At 40.2% G+C, this 15,643-nt stretch overlaps 1 protein-coding gene across 1 annotated transcript in view; it reads left to right on the plus strand.

Annotated features, from left to right (window-relative positions):
• Nucleotides 1-15,643, plus strand: part of HOOK3 (hook microtubule tethering protein 3) — a 93,526-nt gene that overhangs the window by 26,519 nt on the left and 51,364 nt on the right. The window contains exons 3-6 of the mRNA XM_057537327.1: nt 2,930-3,002; nt 5,883-5,933; nt 7,506-7,638; nt 10,979-11,046. Of these exons, the coding sequence (XP_057393310.1) occupies nt 2,930-3,002; nt 5,883-5,933; nt 7,506-7,638; nt 10,979-11,046 (325 nt within the window). The remainder of the gene's footprint in view (nt 1-2,929; nt 3,003-5,882; nt 5,934-7,505; nt 7,639-10,978; nt 11,047-15,643) is intronic.

Genomic DNA, 15,643 nt, shown 5'->3' on the forward strand with positions numbered 1-15,643 from the left:
TCTTAGAAGAAAACATAGAAGTAAATCTTCCTGACCTTGGATTAGGCAAAACCTTCTTAGATATAATACCAACGGCAAAAGATAGATTAATTGAATGTTATCAAAAATTAAAAACCATTGTGCTGCAAATTATGCCATCAAGAAAGTGAAAAGATTACTCACAGAATGTGAGAAATTATTTATACATCTTATATCTGATAAGGGGCTTTTACCCTGAATACTAAAAACAAACAAAAAAAAAACCAAAAAAAAAAAAAAACTCTCACAACTCAATAATAAAAAGACAAATCAGTTGTTTAACAGGAAAGACTCTGAATAGACTTGTCCATAGAGGATATACAGGTGGCCAATAAGCACATGAAAAGATGCTCAACATTGTTAGTCATTAAGGAAATGCAAATCAAAACCACACTGAGAGGGACTTCCCTGGTGGCGCAGTGGTTAAGAATCCGCCTGCCAACGCAGGGGACACGGGTTCGAGCCCTGGTCTGGGAAGATCCCACATGCCACGGAGCAACTAAGCCTGTGCGCCACAACTGCTGAGCCCGTGTGCCACAACTACTGAAGCCCGCACGCCTAGAGCCCATGCTCCGCAACAAGAGAAGCCACCACAATGAGAAGACTGCTCGCCGCAACTAGAGAAAGCCCGCGCGCAGCAACAAAGACCCAACACAGCCAAATATAAAAAATAAATAAATAAATAATAAAAATAAATGAATTATAAAAAAAATTTTTTAAAAACCCACAGTGAGATAATATAATACTTCACACCCGCTAAGATAGGCATAACTTTTTAGCGAGATAATAACAAATGTTGACAGGCTGTGGAAAAACTGGAACTGACATGTGTTGCTAGCAGGAATGTAAAATGGTACAGCTGCTTTGGAAAACAGTTTGGTCACACTTCAGATGTTAAACAGAGTTATTATGGGACCGAGCAATTCCACTCCTAGGCACATACCCACATGAAGCATGTATATCAGCTGATGAATAGATAAACAAAATGTAGTGTATCCATAAATGGAATGTTCTTGAGCCATAAAAAGGAATGAAGTGGTGACACATCCTACAACATGGATGAACCTTAAAAGCATGCTGAGTGTAAGAAGCCAGACACAAAAGACCCCACACAGTGTATAATTTCATTTATATGAAATGTACAAAATAGGCAAGCCCATGAAAACAGAAAGTAGATTAGTAATTTCTAGGGGCTGGAGAGAGGGAAATGGGGAGTGACAGCCAGTGGATACAGGATTTCTTTGGGGAAGATGGAAAGGTTCTAAAATTAGATTGTGGTGATGTGAATGTACTAAAATCCATTGCATTGTGTATTTCAAATGGGTGAGTTGTATGGTATGTGAATTATATCTCAATTTTTAAAAATTTAAGAGTAGAGAAATAGACAATAAAGTTAACATGTTAACTTTGATACAGGCTTCAAAAATAATCCTAATAGATTTCTACAGAGAAAACTTAGCTGTAACTTTTTTCATAAATACTTATGCCTTGGGACTTCCCTGGTGGCAGAGTGGTTAAGAATCCACCTGCCAATGCAGGGGACACGGGTTCAGTCCCTGGCCCGAGAAGATCCTACATGCCGCAGAGCAACTAAGCCCGTGCGCCATAAGCACTGAGCCTGTGCTCTAGAGCCCGCGAGCCACAACTACTGAGCCCGTGAGCCACAACTACTGAAGCCCACACACCTAGAGGCTGTGCTCCGCAACAAGACACCGCAACGAGAAGCCCGCGCACTGCAACGAAGAGTAGCCCCCGCTCGCTGCAACTAGAGAAAGCCCGCGTGCAGCAGCGAGGACCCAACACAGCCATTAATTAATTAATTAATTAATCAATCAATTTACAAAATTCTACCAAAAAATTCTTATGCCTAAATATGTATATTTTTCTTAATAATAAATTTTTAAAATTCTGCATAGCAGGTTACTTTATTTAAAGATAATTTGACCAAAATTTAGTAGCGGTTGTATTTATCAGTCTGAGTGACAGTGTAAGTTGAAATGTAGATTTTTTTCCCCTAACATATTTCTCTCGTTGCCATTATGTTTTTTGAGTGAACGGAGATGGTTGTGTTATGAAAAGATCTTTGGATTTGGCACTTGCTGGAGCAGGACAGAGGTGTTCAGTCTGTGGTCTTGAACAAATAATTTAATTTTTTAGAGCATCGATTTCAAGAACTTTAAAGCGACTATCATGCCAGGATAAAAGCTTTTTTTTTTTTTTCTTTCTAGTGTTTATAGAAGTTTTGGAGGTTTTCCTAAGAAAAATAAGCATAAGTATATTCAGTGTCTATCCTTGTTTCAGTTTGTTTGTCCACACCAGTGTTATCTTAGATTTAGGGCTTCTGCAAACATAAACGGGATCCAACTTTGTCTAATGTCTAGTATTGAATAAGCAGGTTCTCTGTTTATATTATTTAAAGAAATTGAAATTTTAATAACATTATTGGTGACCTTTGAAGTAGTAGGTGATGAAAGTCATTGAAATATTAACTGAAAAGCTTATTTTAACCTTCTTCCTAATATACGTCTTTTGCCTTTATAAAACAATTGTCATTGATTTTGACTGTTTTTAGATATTAGCATGGTATCTACTAATTATGTTAATTCCAGATTAGTGTATAATTTGAAAAACATGTATTAATTGTATGTTATCACTTTTCACCTTTTAGCTTGCTTTTGATAAAATTATGTTTTTAATGAGTGATAACAGTTGATTTTAGAGATTTCTACTGTAATTGCATTCAATCTCATGTACATGTATTATTTTGTGGCTCATATGTGTCAAATACCTTTTTTTGTTGCAGTTAAGTGATAATACAGGATGGGTTTCAATTATGTGTGTGTGTGTGTTTGGTTTTGTTTTAGCTTGAAAGGTACATGATATTAACATGCTAGCTTTTTCTTATTTGCAGAGATCCTGCATATTTTGATGAAAATTGGCTAAACAGAATCAAAACTGAAGTAGGAGATAATTGGAGGCTAAAGGTATTTTCTTTTTATTTTCCTATCTGTTAATTAATCTTTTACTTGGGTGTATATAATACTTGTTGACTTTTGCTCTGATGTGTCTAGTGAGCTTTAGAAACTTAGATAACCTTTGGTGAAATAATCTAGAATTGAAGATGGGGGTAACCTGGAATTGCTCACCAAGATACAGTCTGAGTCGGTAAAGCATAGTGACTGAGGGCTCAGGCTTCAGAGCTAGACTGCCTGTGTCCACATCCCAGCCCAGCCGCTCACAGCTGCTGGGAAAGTCTTTAACCTTTCAGTGCCTGAGTTTTCCCGTTTGTAAAATGGGGATTGTGATAGGATCTACCTCACAGAGATAAATGAGTTAACACATATAATGTTCTTAGGACAGTAATGTTAGTTGCTAGTGTTGTTATTAATAATGAGGAAATACTGATCATTATTAACTGTGTCCAGAACACTCAGAGATGGATTATTTTTATTTCCTTCCTAGTAGCCTTATTTTTCGGTATTCCTCAAGCATCTTTGATGGAAACCCACAGTGAGAAACACAGTTTACACTGCAGCCTCCCACCCGCCTAACTGCATGTTCCTGAATAGTTGAATAAGTTTTTAACCTTACTTAATGCAGTAATGTTTTTAGTTTAGTTTTTGAAATATAAATTGCAACCCATCTGTAAATTATTTTTTTAACTTTATATTTTGAAACGATTATAGATTCACAGGGGTTGGGAAAAGAAATGTACAGAGAAGTTCCACACACCTTTCCCCGAGTTTCTCCAGGGCTAACATCTTGCGTGACTGTCATGCAGTAGCAAACCTAGGGAGCCGACGTGGATACGATGCACAGCGTGTTCACAGTTCAGCCGTTCTGCACACACTCTTCTGTGTGTGCGCGCCGCTCCGCGTGGCCCTGCCAGCGTGTAGACTCACACAACGGCCCTGCAGTGGTGATGCAGGCTGCCCCATCCCTGCCAGGTGTGCGGTGGTGCCTCCACCCCGTCATACACACACACCACCCTCACCCGAACCCCTGGCCGCCGCTGACTTGTTCTCCACCTCTGTAGTTTCCTTACACCACCTTGATCTGTGGTCATGACTGGCAGCTTGGAAAACTCTGGAGCCATTTATTTTTAATACAGATTGGTAGGGACTCCGAAATGCAAGTGAGTGAGCCTGTGAAACCCCTGGACTTAAGATGAGCTAAGCTTGGTTTGTCTTTATATTTCCCCATAAAACACATGTTTGAGGAAAATATTTATTCACTGACTAGATATTGGGTCTGCCAAAATCTAATTCCTCCTTTTCACTAAGCTAGAGTGAATGGATGCTGTTTAATTTCTAAATAACCTTTCAAGAATAGGCAATTAAAGTGATGGCTTTTTAACGTTATAACCTGTTTAAAGTCTTGCTGCTAAATCAGCTTATGTTTGCTGCTGCTTCACAAGAGGGAGTTGCGTATCCCACGCCCGTGCATACAGTCTGCACATAAATCCACACGGTCTTCAGTGTCACCAGGGTGGCAAAGGCAGTAACAGAGAGAAAGCGAAATGTTTATTGTACTCTCAGTATTCTGAACTGAAAGTAACCATTCCGATTTGCATTCCTATTGTCTGTATGTTATCCTATATTATGTTTCTTCAATTATATTTCTTCAATTTTAAGATTGATTTTAAGATACCATTGATTAATGATAAGATTTGTAGCTTTTTTCAGTGGAGAATAAACTACCATTTTAAGTGAACACATTGATTTTTAAGACTTTCTAATTTAAAATGTTATAAAACAAAAAATTGAACACCCTAGAACCAGAGAAAGTATATTATATATTTTCCGTGTCTCCAAATTTTTAGGCACACAAAACATATTAGTTTTATTTATGAGATTCTTTTTTTTTTAATATGAAGTTTTCAGTTTATTTTCTCCCTTAAAAATAAGTATGTCTTTGATTAACCACTGGATCCCCCTGCTGTGGAATCTTTTATTTGATAGCTACCACTCCTGCAGTCTTCTGTCCTAGGACGTCTTCAACTATGAGCATCTACCTGGGGACAGCCAGGTGAATGATCAACAGCATCATATCATGTGTGCATATGACTTAACACAAATTCAGCCAGATGAGTTGGGTCAAAAAAAAAGAGGGAGGAAAATAAGTTTACAGTAAATAGTGCAGGTGATTCTGCCCGTGATTTCACCCAGGTAACATGACCAGGAGCCTGCGCTCTGGAGTTGAGTGAGTGTTGGTCCCTTATCCTGCCTTGTTACTGGGATGCTTTTTATAGCACAAGTATCTTGCAATGCTGAGCGTTATACTAACATTTAAAGATATAGTAGTATTTTTTTAACCTTATGGCTCCTAAATATTTACTTGGTCTCAGCTGAAGAAAAACACTTTTCTGACCATGGAGGAATTTGGAGACATTCCTTCATAGGTGACTACCTGATTTGTAGGTTGTGTTAGGAGATATGCAAGGGTAATTTTGACTGTAATTTTTGTTTAATGCTCTAAATTTAGAACTTACCCTCTATGTAAGATGCAACTCTACTTTTCTGGGTAAAACAGCACTGAGCTCAAGTCTTCACTAAGGATGACACATTTTTTCTTTCCATGCAGAAGATCTACATAATTTAATCTTACTGTTAGGTCTTGTTCAGTTACCTTCGAATTTAACGTAATTGGATACTTAATTTGCTTTATAAATCTCTTAGATCAAATAAATTAAACCATTGATAGTCTTTTTTATGATAGTAATTCAAATGTACTGTTGAATTTTATTTTTTATGTTTACTTTATGATTAACAAGAATGATTAGTTGGTTCAGAAATTTTTTAGGTAAAACTATATTTTCATCTGTGATTGCCTTTTACCCAGTTGTTTTCTCTCTCTTTAAACAGATAAGCAATTTAAAGAAAATTTTGAAAGGAATCCTGGATTACAATCATGAGGTAAGGAGTTTTTTTCATTCTGCTTGGAAGTATTACTATAGGATAGTTTAATCTTACAATATTTTACAGTAGTTTCAAGTAAAGGAAATATTACCTTAATATTAATAATCAGCTTTATCTTCCATTGTATGGTCTCTAAGATGTTGGTTCAAAAAGCTGGTTCACCAGCTATTAGGTGATTACTAGATAAATAATCTTTTTCACTATAATATGGATAGTTTGTGAGTGGTTACTCATTTATGTTAAACTTTCCTTTCTGCTGTCCATTAACTCTCTCCTTTCTTCCCTTACTCGTGAAGGTGGTTTAGAGTCCATGCATAGTTACTAACAAGTCCTGTGCCTACTTCCATTTTATTCCTCGGCAAACCCCTATCCCTAGATTAACTCAGTTTATCCTCTGAGTCTGCATCAGAACGGTCAGGATATCGCTGGGGAAAAAAATCAGGCAGTGGAAATAGTTTTACTTTAAATTTCATGATCACAGATACCAAGTGGACACAACATAGCCTAGAAACACCTGTGTTATTTCCTTACTGTTTTTTCCCGACAAGCTTACGTGCATTTAAACTTACATCTATACTTATGTTATCTGTCTTCACCTCAGTATGTGACTCTGCCGTCCACCCTACTATTCAAGTCCAAAGCCTACAGATCATCCTACAGTCCTTCCTTCATTCGATATCATCAGCAAGACCTATAGTTAAATCTCCAAAATACAGTTTTCTCTGTTTCTGCTGCCACCACCCTCTACCGAGCCATCACCAGCTTTTGCTTAGATTACTTGCGGAGTGTGCCCTGATTTCACTTCTGCCTCGCTACAGTCTATTCTCCACTCTCAAGCCAGGATGATTTTTTTAAAATGAGAATTTATGTCACTCTCACCCTCCAAGTCATCTTCCATGGTTTCCTGTCGCATCGAGAATCAGATCCATACTTCTTACCAGGGGCCACCGGATACCGTGTGACCTCTCTCACCTCCTCTTTCCTTACCCATCACACTACAGCCACATTCATCCTGCTTTCGCGCCTTTAGGATCTTCGTTTTTCACTGTAGGGTTATCAGACAGAAACCTACCCATTTGTCTAAATGTGTCATTTCATTTGGGGCCAGTTTTCCCATGAAGGAAGCCTCCATTCTCTTTCCTGATATAGGTGTCTTGTTACCAGTATTTTGGAGTCAAATGGAGTGAAGGTGGCCAGGGGAGTCTTCCTGTTGTGGGCATGAACCTATATCTAACTTCTGCTTTCCGGTGCCCCCTGGTTCAGAACCTCTCAGGCTCTACTTCTCTGGAGAGTGCACAGCCAGTCTTTCTGGGGGAGGTGGAGGGGTCAGTAGTACTCGGTTTCTTTGCTCGGTGTACATACCACATACCAGGTGAGGGACTAAGTTGTTGTGACTCAGGATAGTTATAATTTATGTATGGGAGGTATAAATAGAAATTGGGAGTGAGATTGGCTTAACTGCTCTGCTCTTAGCAGTGAGTTTCTGGTGCTGACGAACTAATCTCTATCACGTATTTTATTTGGTCATATAGATGTAAATGCAATTCTCATGTTTTTATCTCTGTCCAGATTTTAGGGCAGCAAATTAATGACTTTACCCTCCCTGATGTGAACCTTGTTGGGGAGCATTCTGATGCCGCAGAGCTGGGAAGGATGCTCCAACTCATTTTAGGCTGTGCTGTGAACTGTGAACAGAAGCAAGGTAATTTACTTGACGTTAGTGTGTGCATGTAAAGTAATTAAGGAAAGTAATACACATTGTATATTTTATATATAAATCACGTGTACAAACAATAACGTCTTAAGGCCACCCACAAAGTATGCCATTTTCTATGATTTTGCTGGTAATCCATTTTCAAGCTTAAAAGAGTTTTACAGGTTAGAATAAATTTGATTATGATGATGTTGTTCCCCTTTCTGCAAGACTGCATAATGCTTTGAGTAGATTATTTTTAACTACACTGAATGTAATGAAATTTACTGTTAATTGGACAAGGTCCAGCCAGATTAATTAATAATTAATTAATTAATAATAGTCAATTCAGCTATAGGAGTGTAAAATTAGATATTTTAGATTGCAAGTGCAAAGGGTTTACTTCATAAACATTTACTGAATTCATGCATCATGCTGGGGCTTGGAACACAGTGTCAGACAAAACCAATATAATACCTGCCCTCATGGAACTTGCAGTTGAGTGGGTTGGGCATTTCTAAGTAGAACCCTTGACTTTAAAAGGCAGATGAAAAATTATTTAATGTAGTTCATTGAATTCAGATAAGAATTTCTTACGTATTTATTCTGTTAGGAGATTCATCAGCTCTTGGAGATGTATAGCTGTTAAGAGTTGGCTAATTATTTATTACAGGGTGTGAATAGGAGAAGACAAGGGTGTTACCCATATCCGTCGTCCTATGGGAAGGCAATCAAAATATTTGTTGAGCTTCTCACACAGACCAAGTGTTCTGTGTAATACCTAGCTTGAGGTTTTCCCTAAAAATTACATAAATGATGAAAAATTTGAACAGGATTTTAACCTCTCACTGTCCAGAGGGCATGCTCTGGTCTCAGGAACACAGCAGAGAGCTTGGATCAAATGCACTTCTGAGTTGCCGGAGTGCTACCTGTCACTGCCCTGGGGGCCCGGCCTGTTTCCTCGTCTGCAGAGGGAGGGCACGACAGCTGGTCGTCGTGAGGAGTCTGTGAAACCGTGTGTGTTTGCTTCATAACCCATAGCGCACCGCAGACACAAGGGCTCTGTGTTTAGAGGCTGTTTCTCAGTTCCTAGAAGTGAGGCATTGGCTCAGCATGCATTTCTCTTGGCTATCTGACTTGTCAAATTGGGGCACATAAGTGGTGGTGTATTTGAAAAAGCAGAGATTAGCAGTAAAAACGCACTAAAAATAATATTTACCGAGTTCTCCCTCCTGCCTGGTTAGCAGAACAAACAGCACTTTTTACAAACTGGGAAACTGAGACTCATGAGTATTGTTTGACTTGTCCAAGAGCTCTTGCTCGTGAGAGACTAGCGAGGACAAAAACGCGTGTCTCCCACATTAGGACTAAATGCTCTCTGTACTGAGCTGAGCTGTAGGCTTTGGGCCTAGACGCTCACTTTGCAGGACAGACTCCCTGGCGTAGCCCAGCTCATTCTCCGCTGCCTCCCGGAGCTGCCAGTGATCATACGTACTTGGATTTTGGACCTTTAAGATTTAACTTTTTTTTTTTTTTAACTTTTCAAAACTAGTACATTAACGTGGTTCTCATCATCATTTTATCATCCAGCATTTTACGGTGTTCGCGGGGAAGGGCCTTGACGTGGCAACACCGCTTCTTAACTAACGCTTCCCCTCTCACACCTGACTAACCTCCGCCCCCTGTCCCCCGTCACCCCCTTCACACCCACGGGGCTGCCGTCCGTCTTCCTCCCGTGACTGGGCCACTGCCTCTCCCCACCATGTTCACAGTCTTGCATTCCGATCCCGGCTGTGCCAGCTGCTCTGTGGCCTGGGGAGTCTGTGCTTGGTGCCTCGTACCCAGCGCTCGTAGGACGCACCTCACTAACAAACCAAACAAACAAAAAGTTCAGCTCAGACTAAAGGGATTCTTTTTTTTTTTTTTTAAACCGGAAAGTGGTTAAGTTATGATGCACAGTATTCCTACTCTGGGCTTAAGAACGACGCCTGTGGTTTAAGTGTGTTGTGTATACTTGCGTATGCATCACCACACATTGATTGGGTACAAGCATCCTTACGACAGTACGTCCTTAAAAACATGCTTTGTTTAACTAAAAGCTTTGGCATTAACAACCAGAATGTCGTAATTTAATAGTGCTGTCAAAATTCTTTTTTTTTTTTTTTTTTAAACAAGTTACCTGTCAAGCAAAGGACTACAGTTTGGCATTCCAAATCCATGAGTTTCTTGCCAGTAGGTCACTGTAACAATTGCACAGTAAGACTCTTTCATATAATATTAGAGTGCTGAGACAATTTTTTTTGGTGTTTTTTTGGGTATAGAGCGGAGAGAGGCAGGTTGAGACTATAATTTCCTAATGACTTTATGTTTTAAAATGTTTCTTATTGGGTGGGGATGGGGGTGTGATGAATTGGGAGATTGGGATTGACATGTATACACTGATGTGTGTAAAATGGATGACTAATAAGAACCTGCTGTATAAAAAATAAAATAAAATAAAATTCAAAAATTCAAAAAAAATGTTTCTTATTAAAATATATTTACCGTATTTGTTGAAATCCAGCTGGCCTATTGAGTTTTTATGCTTAATACCTGTTTTTTCATCTATTATTGGATTTGAAAATAATGAAAACTACTTCCAGAGCTTTTTTTAGAAGGCAAGAAATTATTTTTTTTTCAACTTTGTCACTATGAACGGCTAAGGGAGCCTTCTCTTTTTCAGCATTGGTGAGGGTAAGGTTGATGAAATTGATGCTTTAGCTTATTAGAGATTTGGGTCATTATTTTAAAGCCCAGGGTTACACAGTGTTTAACTATAGCGTCAGTCCCTATCTTAAATTCACCTTAATTCTTTGTCCCTAGCAGGTCTCAGTTTCCCTAAGTTTTGTTTCTTTTTTTAATTGTAGAAAATATTAAGGTAGAAATTATACACAATTCAATACTTTGATGTCACATAAGAATAAAACACAGACATCAAAGTTTTATAACATGTAGCAAAGAATAGTGTGAAAGATTTTTAGATTTTAGCAATAGTAATGCAGAGTCCTTTCCATTCTGGCCTTAGGCTGTACCGTTTCATTGTTTTACATTCCCGAGATCCTCCATTCCTGTGACCTTTAGCTGTAGCCTCAACTTTATTGGGGGGGGCAGTTATTTTTAAGGAAAGATAAATTCTATGATTTTCAGCCTTTACTTTACCTATGACACATGTATTTAACCATATACGAGGAATTGCGAGGAAGAATCAAAACACAGGAAACTTCTTTTCAGAATTCATGAAGTGTTAGCCTTTACTCCCTTGATTGTCTGTAACTTGAACACTGACATTCCAGGTTGTTCTTACTTTCAGAGTACATCCAAGCCATCATGATGATGGAGGAATCTGTCCAACACGTTGTCATGACAGCCATCCAGGAGGTATGTTGGACCTTTGTGCTTACAGTTTGTGAGAAGTTAAAGGAGCAAACATGAGTTTAAGTAATTGAAGTAGAAATTTTAAAAAGAGATTCTCCTACTCATTTTTTGAGAAATTTTTTCTTTGCACTTATGCTATAGCTTGTCTCATTTTTATTTAAATGTTAAATGTTTATCTTGGAATTATAGATATTCGGTAACTATTCCTAATTTTTTTAAATGCTCTAATGAATTAGGAATAGTAGACTAATTCCTAAAGCCATTATGAATAATATCTATCTTAAACCAGCAGTCTGCCTCACACTTAAGTATTGCTTTCTTATTTGGAAGGAAATGGGTCTTCAACTCCAGCCAGACTCAAGGCAACTTCTAGATGAATATTTATTTGAAACTGTAGGAGGGGAAAAATGTTTTTTCCTCTACCCTTTCAAGCTTTTAGCTGGAGCCTCTGTTAAAAACAAACAAACAACAGATTAACAATAGAAGAGCATACAAATGTATTTAAGTTTTACACAACACAGGAGGCTTCATAAAGAAATGAAGATCACAGAAGTGTTTCTTTTTTTTTTAAATTATTTTATTTATTTTTGGCTGTGTTGGGTCTTGCTGCGCGTGGGCTTTCTCTAGTTGAGGCGAGTTGGGGCTACTCTTCCTTGTAGTGCGCGGGCTTCTTATTGCGGTGGCTTCTCTTGTTGCGGAGCACAGGCTGTAGGTGCGTGGGCTTCAGTAGTTGCGGCACGTGGGCTCAGTAGTTGTGGCTCACGGGCTCTAGAGCGCAAGGTCGGTAGTTGTGGCACACGGGCTTCGTTGTTCCGCGACATGTGGGATCTTCCTGGACCAGGGATTGAACCCATGTCCCATGCATTGGCAGGCGGATTCTTAACCACTGCACCACCAGGGAAGCCCAAAGAAGTGTTTCAGCCTGAGTGTTTTGATGCTAGAGTCGGTGAAGAGTGGAAAGTCTCGTGGAAAAATGTGATAGGGCGAAAAACGGCAAGTCCTGTTTGTTCAGATTCCTTCCGCATCCCTCTGACTTTGGAGAGATGGATACTCCTTTCCTCTGAGCATAGGGAGGGCGCCTCTCACGTGAGGGACTTAAGACCTGCTCCAGAGGAAGGTCAGAAAATCTTTCCTGTCCCTGCTGTTTCTCAGATTCCTTCAACTTGAAACATTCCACGTGCCAAGCTGCCATATTTGGGGGTAGCATGCCCTGAACTCCATCAGGTGTCAGACATAGAACTATAAAAGTGAAAATGATCTTAAGATGGGAGAATTTTTTAATCATAGAAGTAATGGAAGAAACCTTTAAGGGAACTAAAATAGTATAGAATGTAAGTAACTAACAGAAAAAAATGCAACGAACGGGAAAAATGCTAAATGCAAATTAAGATAAAGTGTTTCCTTTTTTATTTTACTTTTTATTTTTTATTTAAACAAAAATTTTTAACATCTTTATTGGAGTATAATTGCTTTACATTGCTGTGTTAGTTTCTGCTGTATAACAAAGTGAATCAGCTATATGTATACATGTATCCCCATATCTCCTCCCTCTTGCGTCTCCCTCCCACCCTCCCTATCCCCCCCGCAGGTGGTCACAAAGCACCGAGCTGATCTCCCTGTGCTATGAAGCATTTCCTTTTAAATCCGACCAACTGACTATGAATCCAGCAGTTCCCAGTACCTCCTCAGATTTGATTATTTGCTGGAATGACTCATAGAACTCAGTAACAATGATGGTTTTATTACAGCAAAAGGATACAAATCAGAACCAGTCCCCTACCCCCTGAAATGGAGGTCTGGGAGGGTCCCAAACTCAGTCTCTGTTGTCCCCTCCCTGTGGAATCAAGACATGTCACCCTCCCAGCACATTACTGTGTGACAACACACAGAGAGCTGCCAACCAGGGAAGCTCACCCAAGCTTTCATGTCCAGCGTTTTGTTGGGGTTGGTTTCATTTTATAGGTGTGATTGGTTGGCTCATTGGCCACAAGGTTGAACTAAATTTCCAGCCCATGTCTCCTCCCCAGAGGCCAGGCTGATATCAAGTGGCTCAAAGCCCCAGCCCTCTCATATGCGGTTGGGTTTCCTGGGGTCACCAGCCCCCAACCAGAGTCATCTCCTAGCTTAAACTATCTAGAGACCCACCATGAATAACAAAGACACTCAGCAGAGAAATCCCAGAGATTTAGAGGCTACCTCCCAGTCACTGGGGACAAAGGATCAGCCAAATTCACTATTATACAGGACATTTCAACAAAGCAAAGCTTTTAAGAGAGGATCAGTTTGTCAGTCAGCACTGATGGTAGGAGGGTAAACTAACAAAATGATGGTCACCCAAGCAAGATATGAGTTTAATTTGCTCTTAAGTGGTCATGGGTTGACTCCGTAAGCATTAGGGACCCAGCTTTCTTGCATCTTGTTGTCTGCCATCCCTAATATGGGATTCCCACCCCATGGTCAGCCGTGGCTGTTTGGCTTCCAGCCCTCACATTCACATTCCAGCCAGCAGGCAGGGCTGAAGGAAGGTTCTCCACTTCCTCTTAGTAAACTTCCAGGAATTCTCACTCCTGTTATCCAGCTGTTACTCACATTGCCACACAGGGATGCTGGGGAATGTGGTCTTTTTTCCAGGTGGTCATGGACCCAGCCAAAATTTGAGGATTCTGTTACTAAGCAAAGACAGGCAAAATAATAAGGGGGCCACTAACTGTTCTGCCTTACTGTAATTGATCCTGTAATTTCACTTTTAGGAATTTATCCTGAGGAAATGTGAAATAGAGAGATGGATAGTGACAACCGTACTGGCAAGCGTTTACGCCTGCTGTGTGCTGACGATGCCGCTACTCACTAACGCGTTACATTTACCTGCATATGCATTGTGTTCATTTAGTAAATACTTACCGAGCACCTAGAATGCAGTAGGAGCTATAGGGGGCCTTCAGGATACAACTATGGAAAAGATAGACATGGCCTCTTGTCTCACAAAGTGTGATCTAAAGGGAAGAATGGCCAAACGAGCAATTCGAATATATCCAAAGCATTCAGAATGAAAAGTGCCGTGATAGGGAAAAGATAGTAGGACCTCAAAGGAGCATGTCCCTCAGCGTGGGGATGTTGGGGAAGGGCTCTCAGAGAGCGCGGCACCTCGTCTGAGCGCTGGAGGAGGAGAAGAGGTCAGGAAGGGCACACGCTCGCGGTCCAGGAGGCAGCCGCGTGGCGTGGGGAGGTGTCGGAAGAAGCCTCAGCAGGCGCGGGGGTGTGGGTGCTGGAGGCGAGGCGAGAGCTGTAAGGCCAGTAGGATGCTGAGCAGCTTTGTGGAAAGAGCTGGAATTTTGGAAACCAGTGAATTGCTTTTTAAGGAGAAAATACATTGAAGTCTGTATTTGAGAAAATCCAGGCAATGAGAAGAATGGATCGGAGGAAAACAAGGCTAGAAAAAGGGAGAGCAGTTGAGACCTTAGTAATTATCCAGTGAGGAACGATGGAAGCCTGAACTAGGTTACGGCGGCTGGGTGGAGAGAAGTGGACAGATTTGAACATTGTCAGAGCTTTACTTAATAGGCTTGGTGACTGATTGGGCCGTGGAGGAGGACGGGGTGTCTGGATAGAACTATGGAATTGAAGAAGGGCTTTTGTAAGATGATTGTCTGTATGTCTTTATTCAGGTGCAGCTGACTTTGATTTTTTTCTTCTGTTGTGGTAAAATACACATAACATAAAATTTGCCATTTTCAAGATTATTTTGTAGCATGTATCAATACTTAGTTCCTTTTCGTGGCTGAGTGGTGTTCCATGGTGTGGGTGTGCCACATTTTGTTTATCCGTTCATCAGTTGGTGGGCATTTGGGTTGTTTCCACCTTTTGGGTATTGCAAGTAGTGCTGCTGTGAACCTGAGTGTACGGGGTTGTTTTGAACACCTGTTTTTATTTTATTTTTTTAATAAACTTATTTATGTATTTATTTATATAATTTTGGCTGTGTTGGGTCTTTATTGCTGTGCACAGGATTTCTCTAGTTGCGGTGAGCGGGGGTTACTCTTCGTTGCGGTGCGCAGGCTTCTCACTGCGGTGGCTTCTCTTGTTGCCGAGCACGGGCTCTAGGCGCGCAGGCTTCAGTAGTTGTGGCGCACGGGCTTAGTTGCTCCGCGGCCTGTGGGATATTCCCGGACCAGGGCTTGAACCCGTGTCCCCTGCATTGGCAGGTGGATTCTTAACCACTGCACCATTGGGGAAGTCCGAACACCTGTTTTTAATTCTTTTGGATATATACCCAGAAATTGAATTTCTGGGCCGCATGGTAATTCTGTGTTTAACTTTTTGAGGAAGTGCCAGCACAGGTGTGTTTTCCACAGGTGCTGCACCATTTTACATTCCCACCAGCAATGTGCTAAGAATTCTAATTTCTCTCCCTCATTGTCAACCCTTGTTATTGTCCATCTTCTTGATATTAGCCATCCTAGTGGATGTGAAGTGTTTTCTAATTGTGGCTTATTTGTATTTCCCTAAAGACTAATGATGTTGAGCATCTTTTCATATGTTTGTTGGGCATTTGTATGTTATCTTCTTTGGAGAAATGTGATTGGTAATCAAGTAAGTGATA

This window comes from Balaenoptera acutorostrata, chromosome 21, assembly GCF_949987535.1.
Source record: "Balaenoptera acutorostrata chromosome 21, mBalAcu1.1, whole genome shotgun sequence".
Taxonomy (NCBI): Eukaryota; Metazoa; Chordata; class Mammalia; order Artiodactyla; family Balaenopteridae; genus Balaenoptera; species Balaenoptera acutorostrata.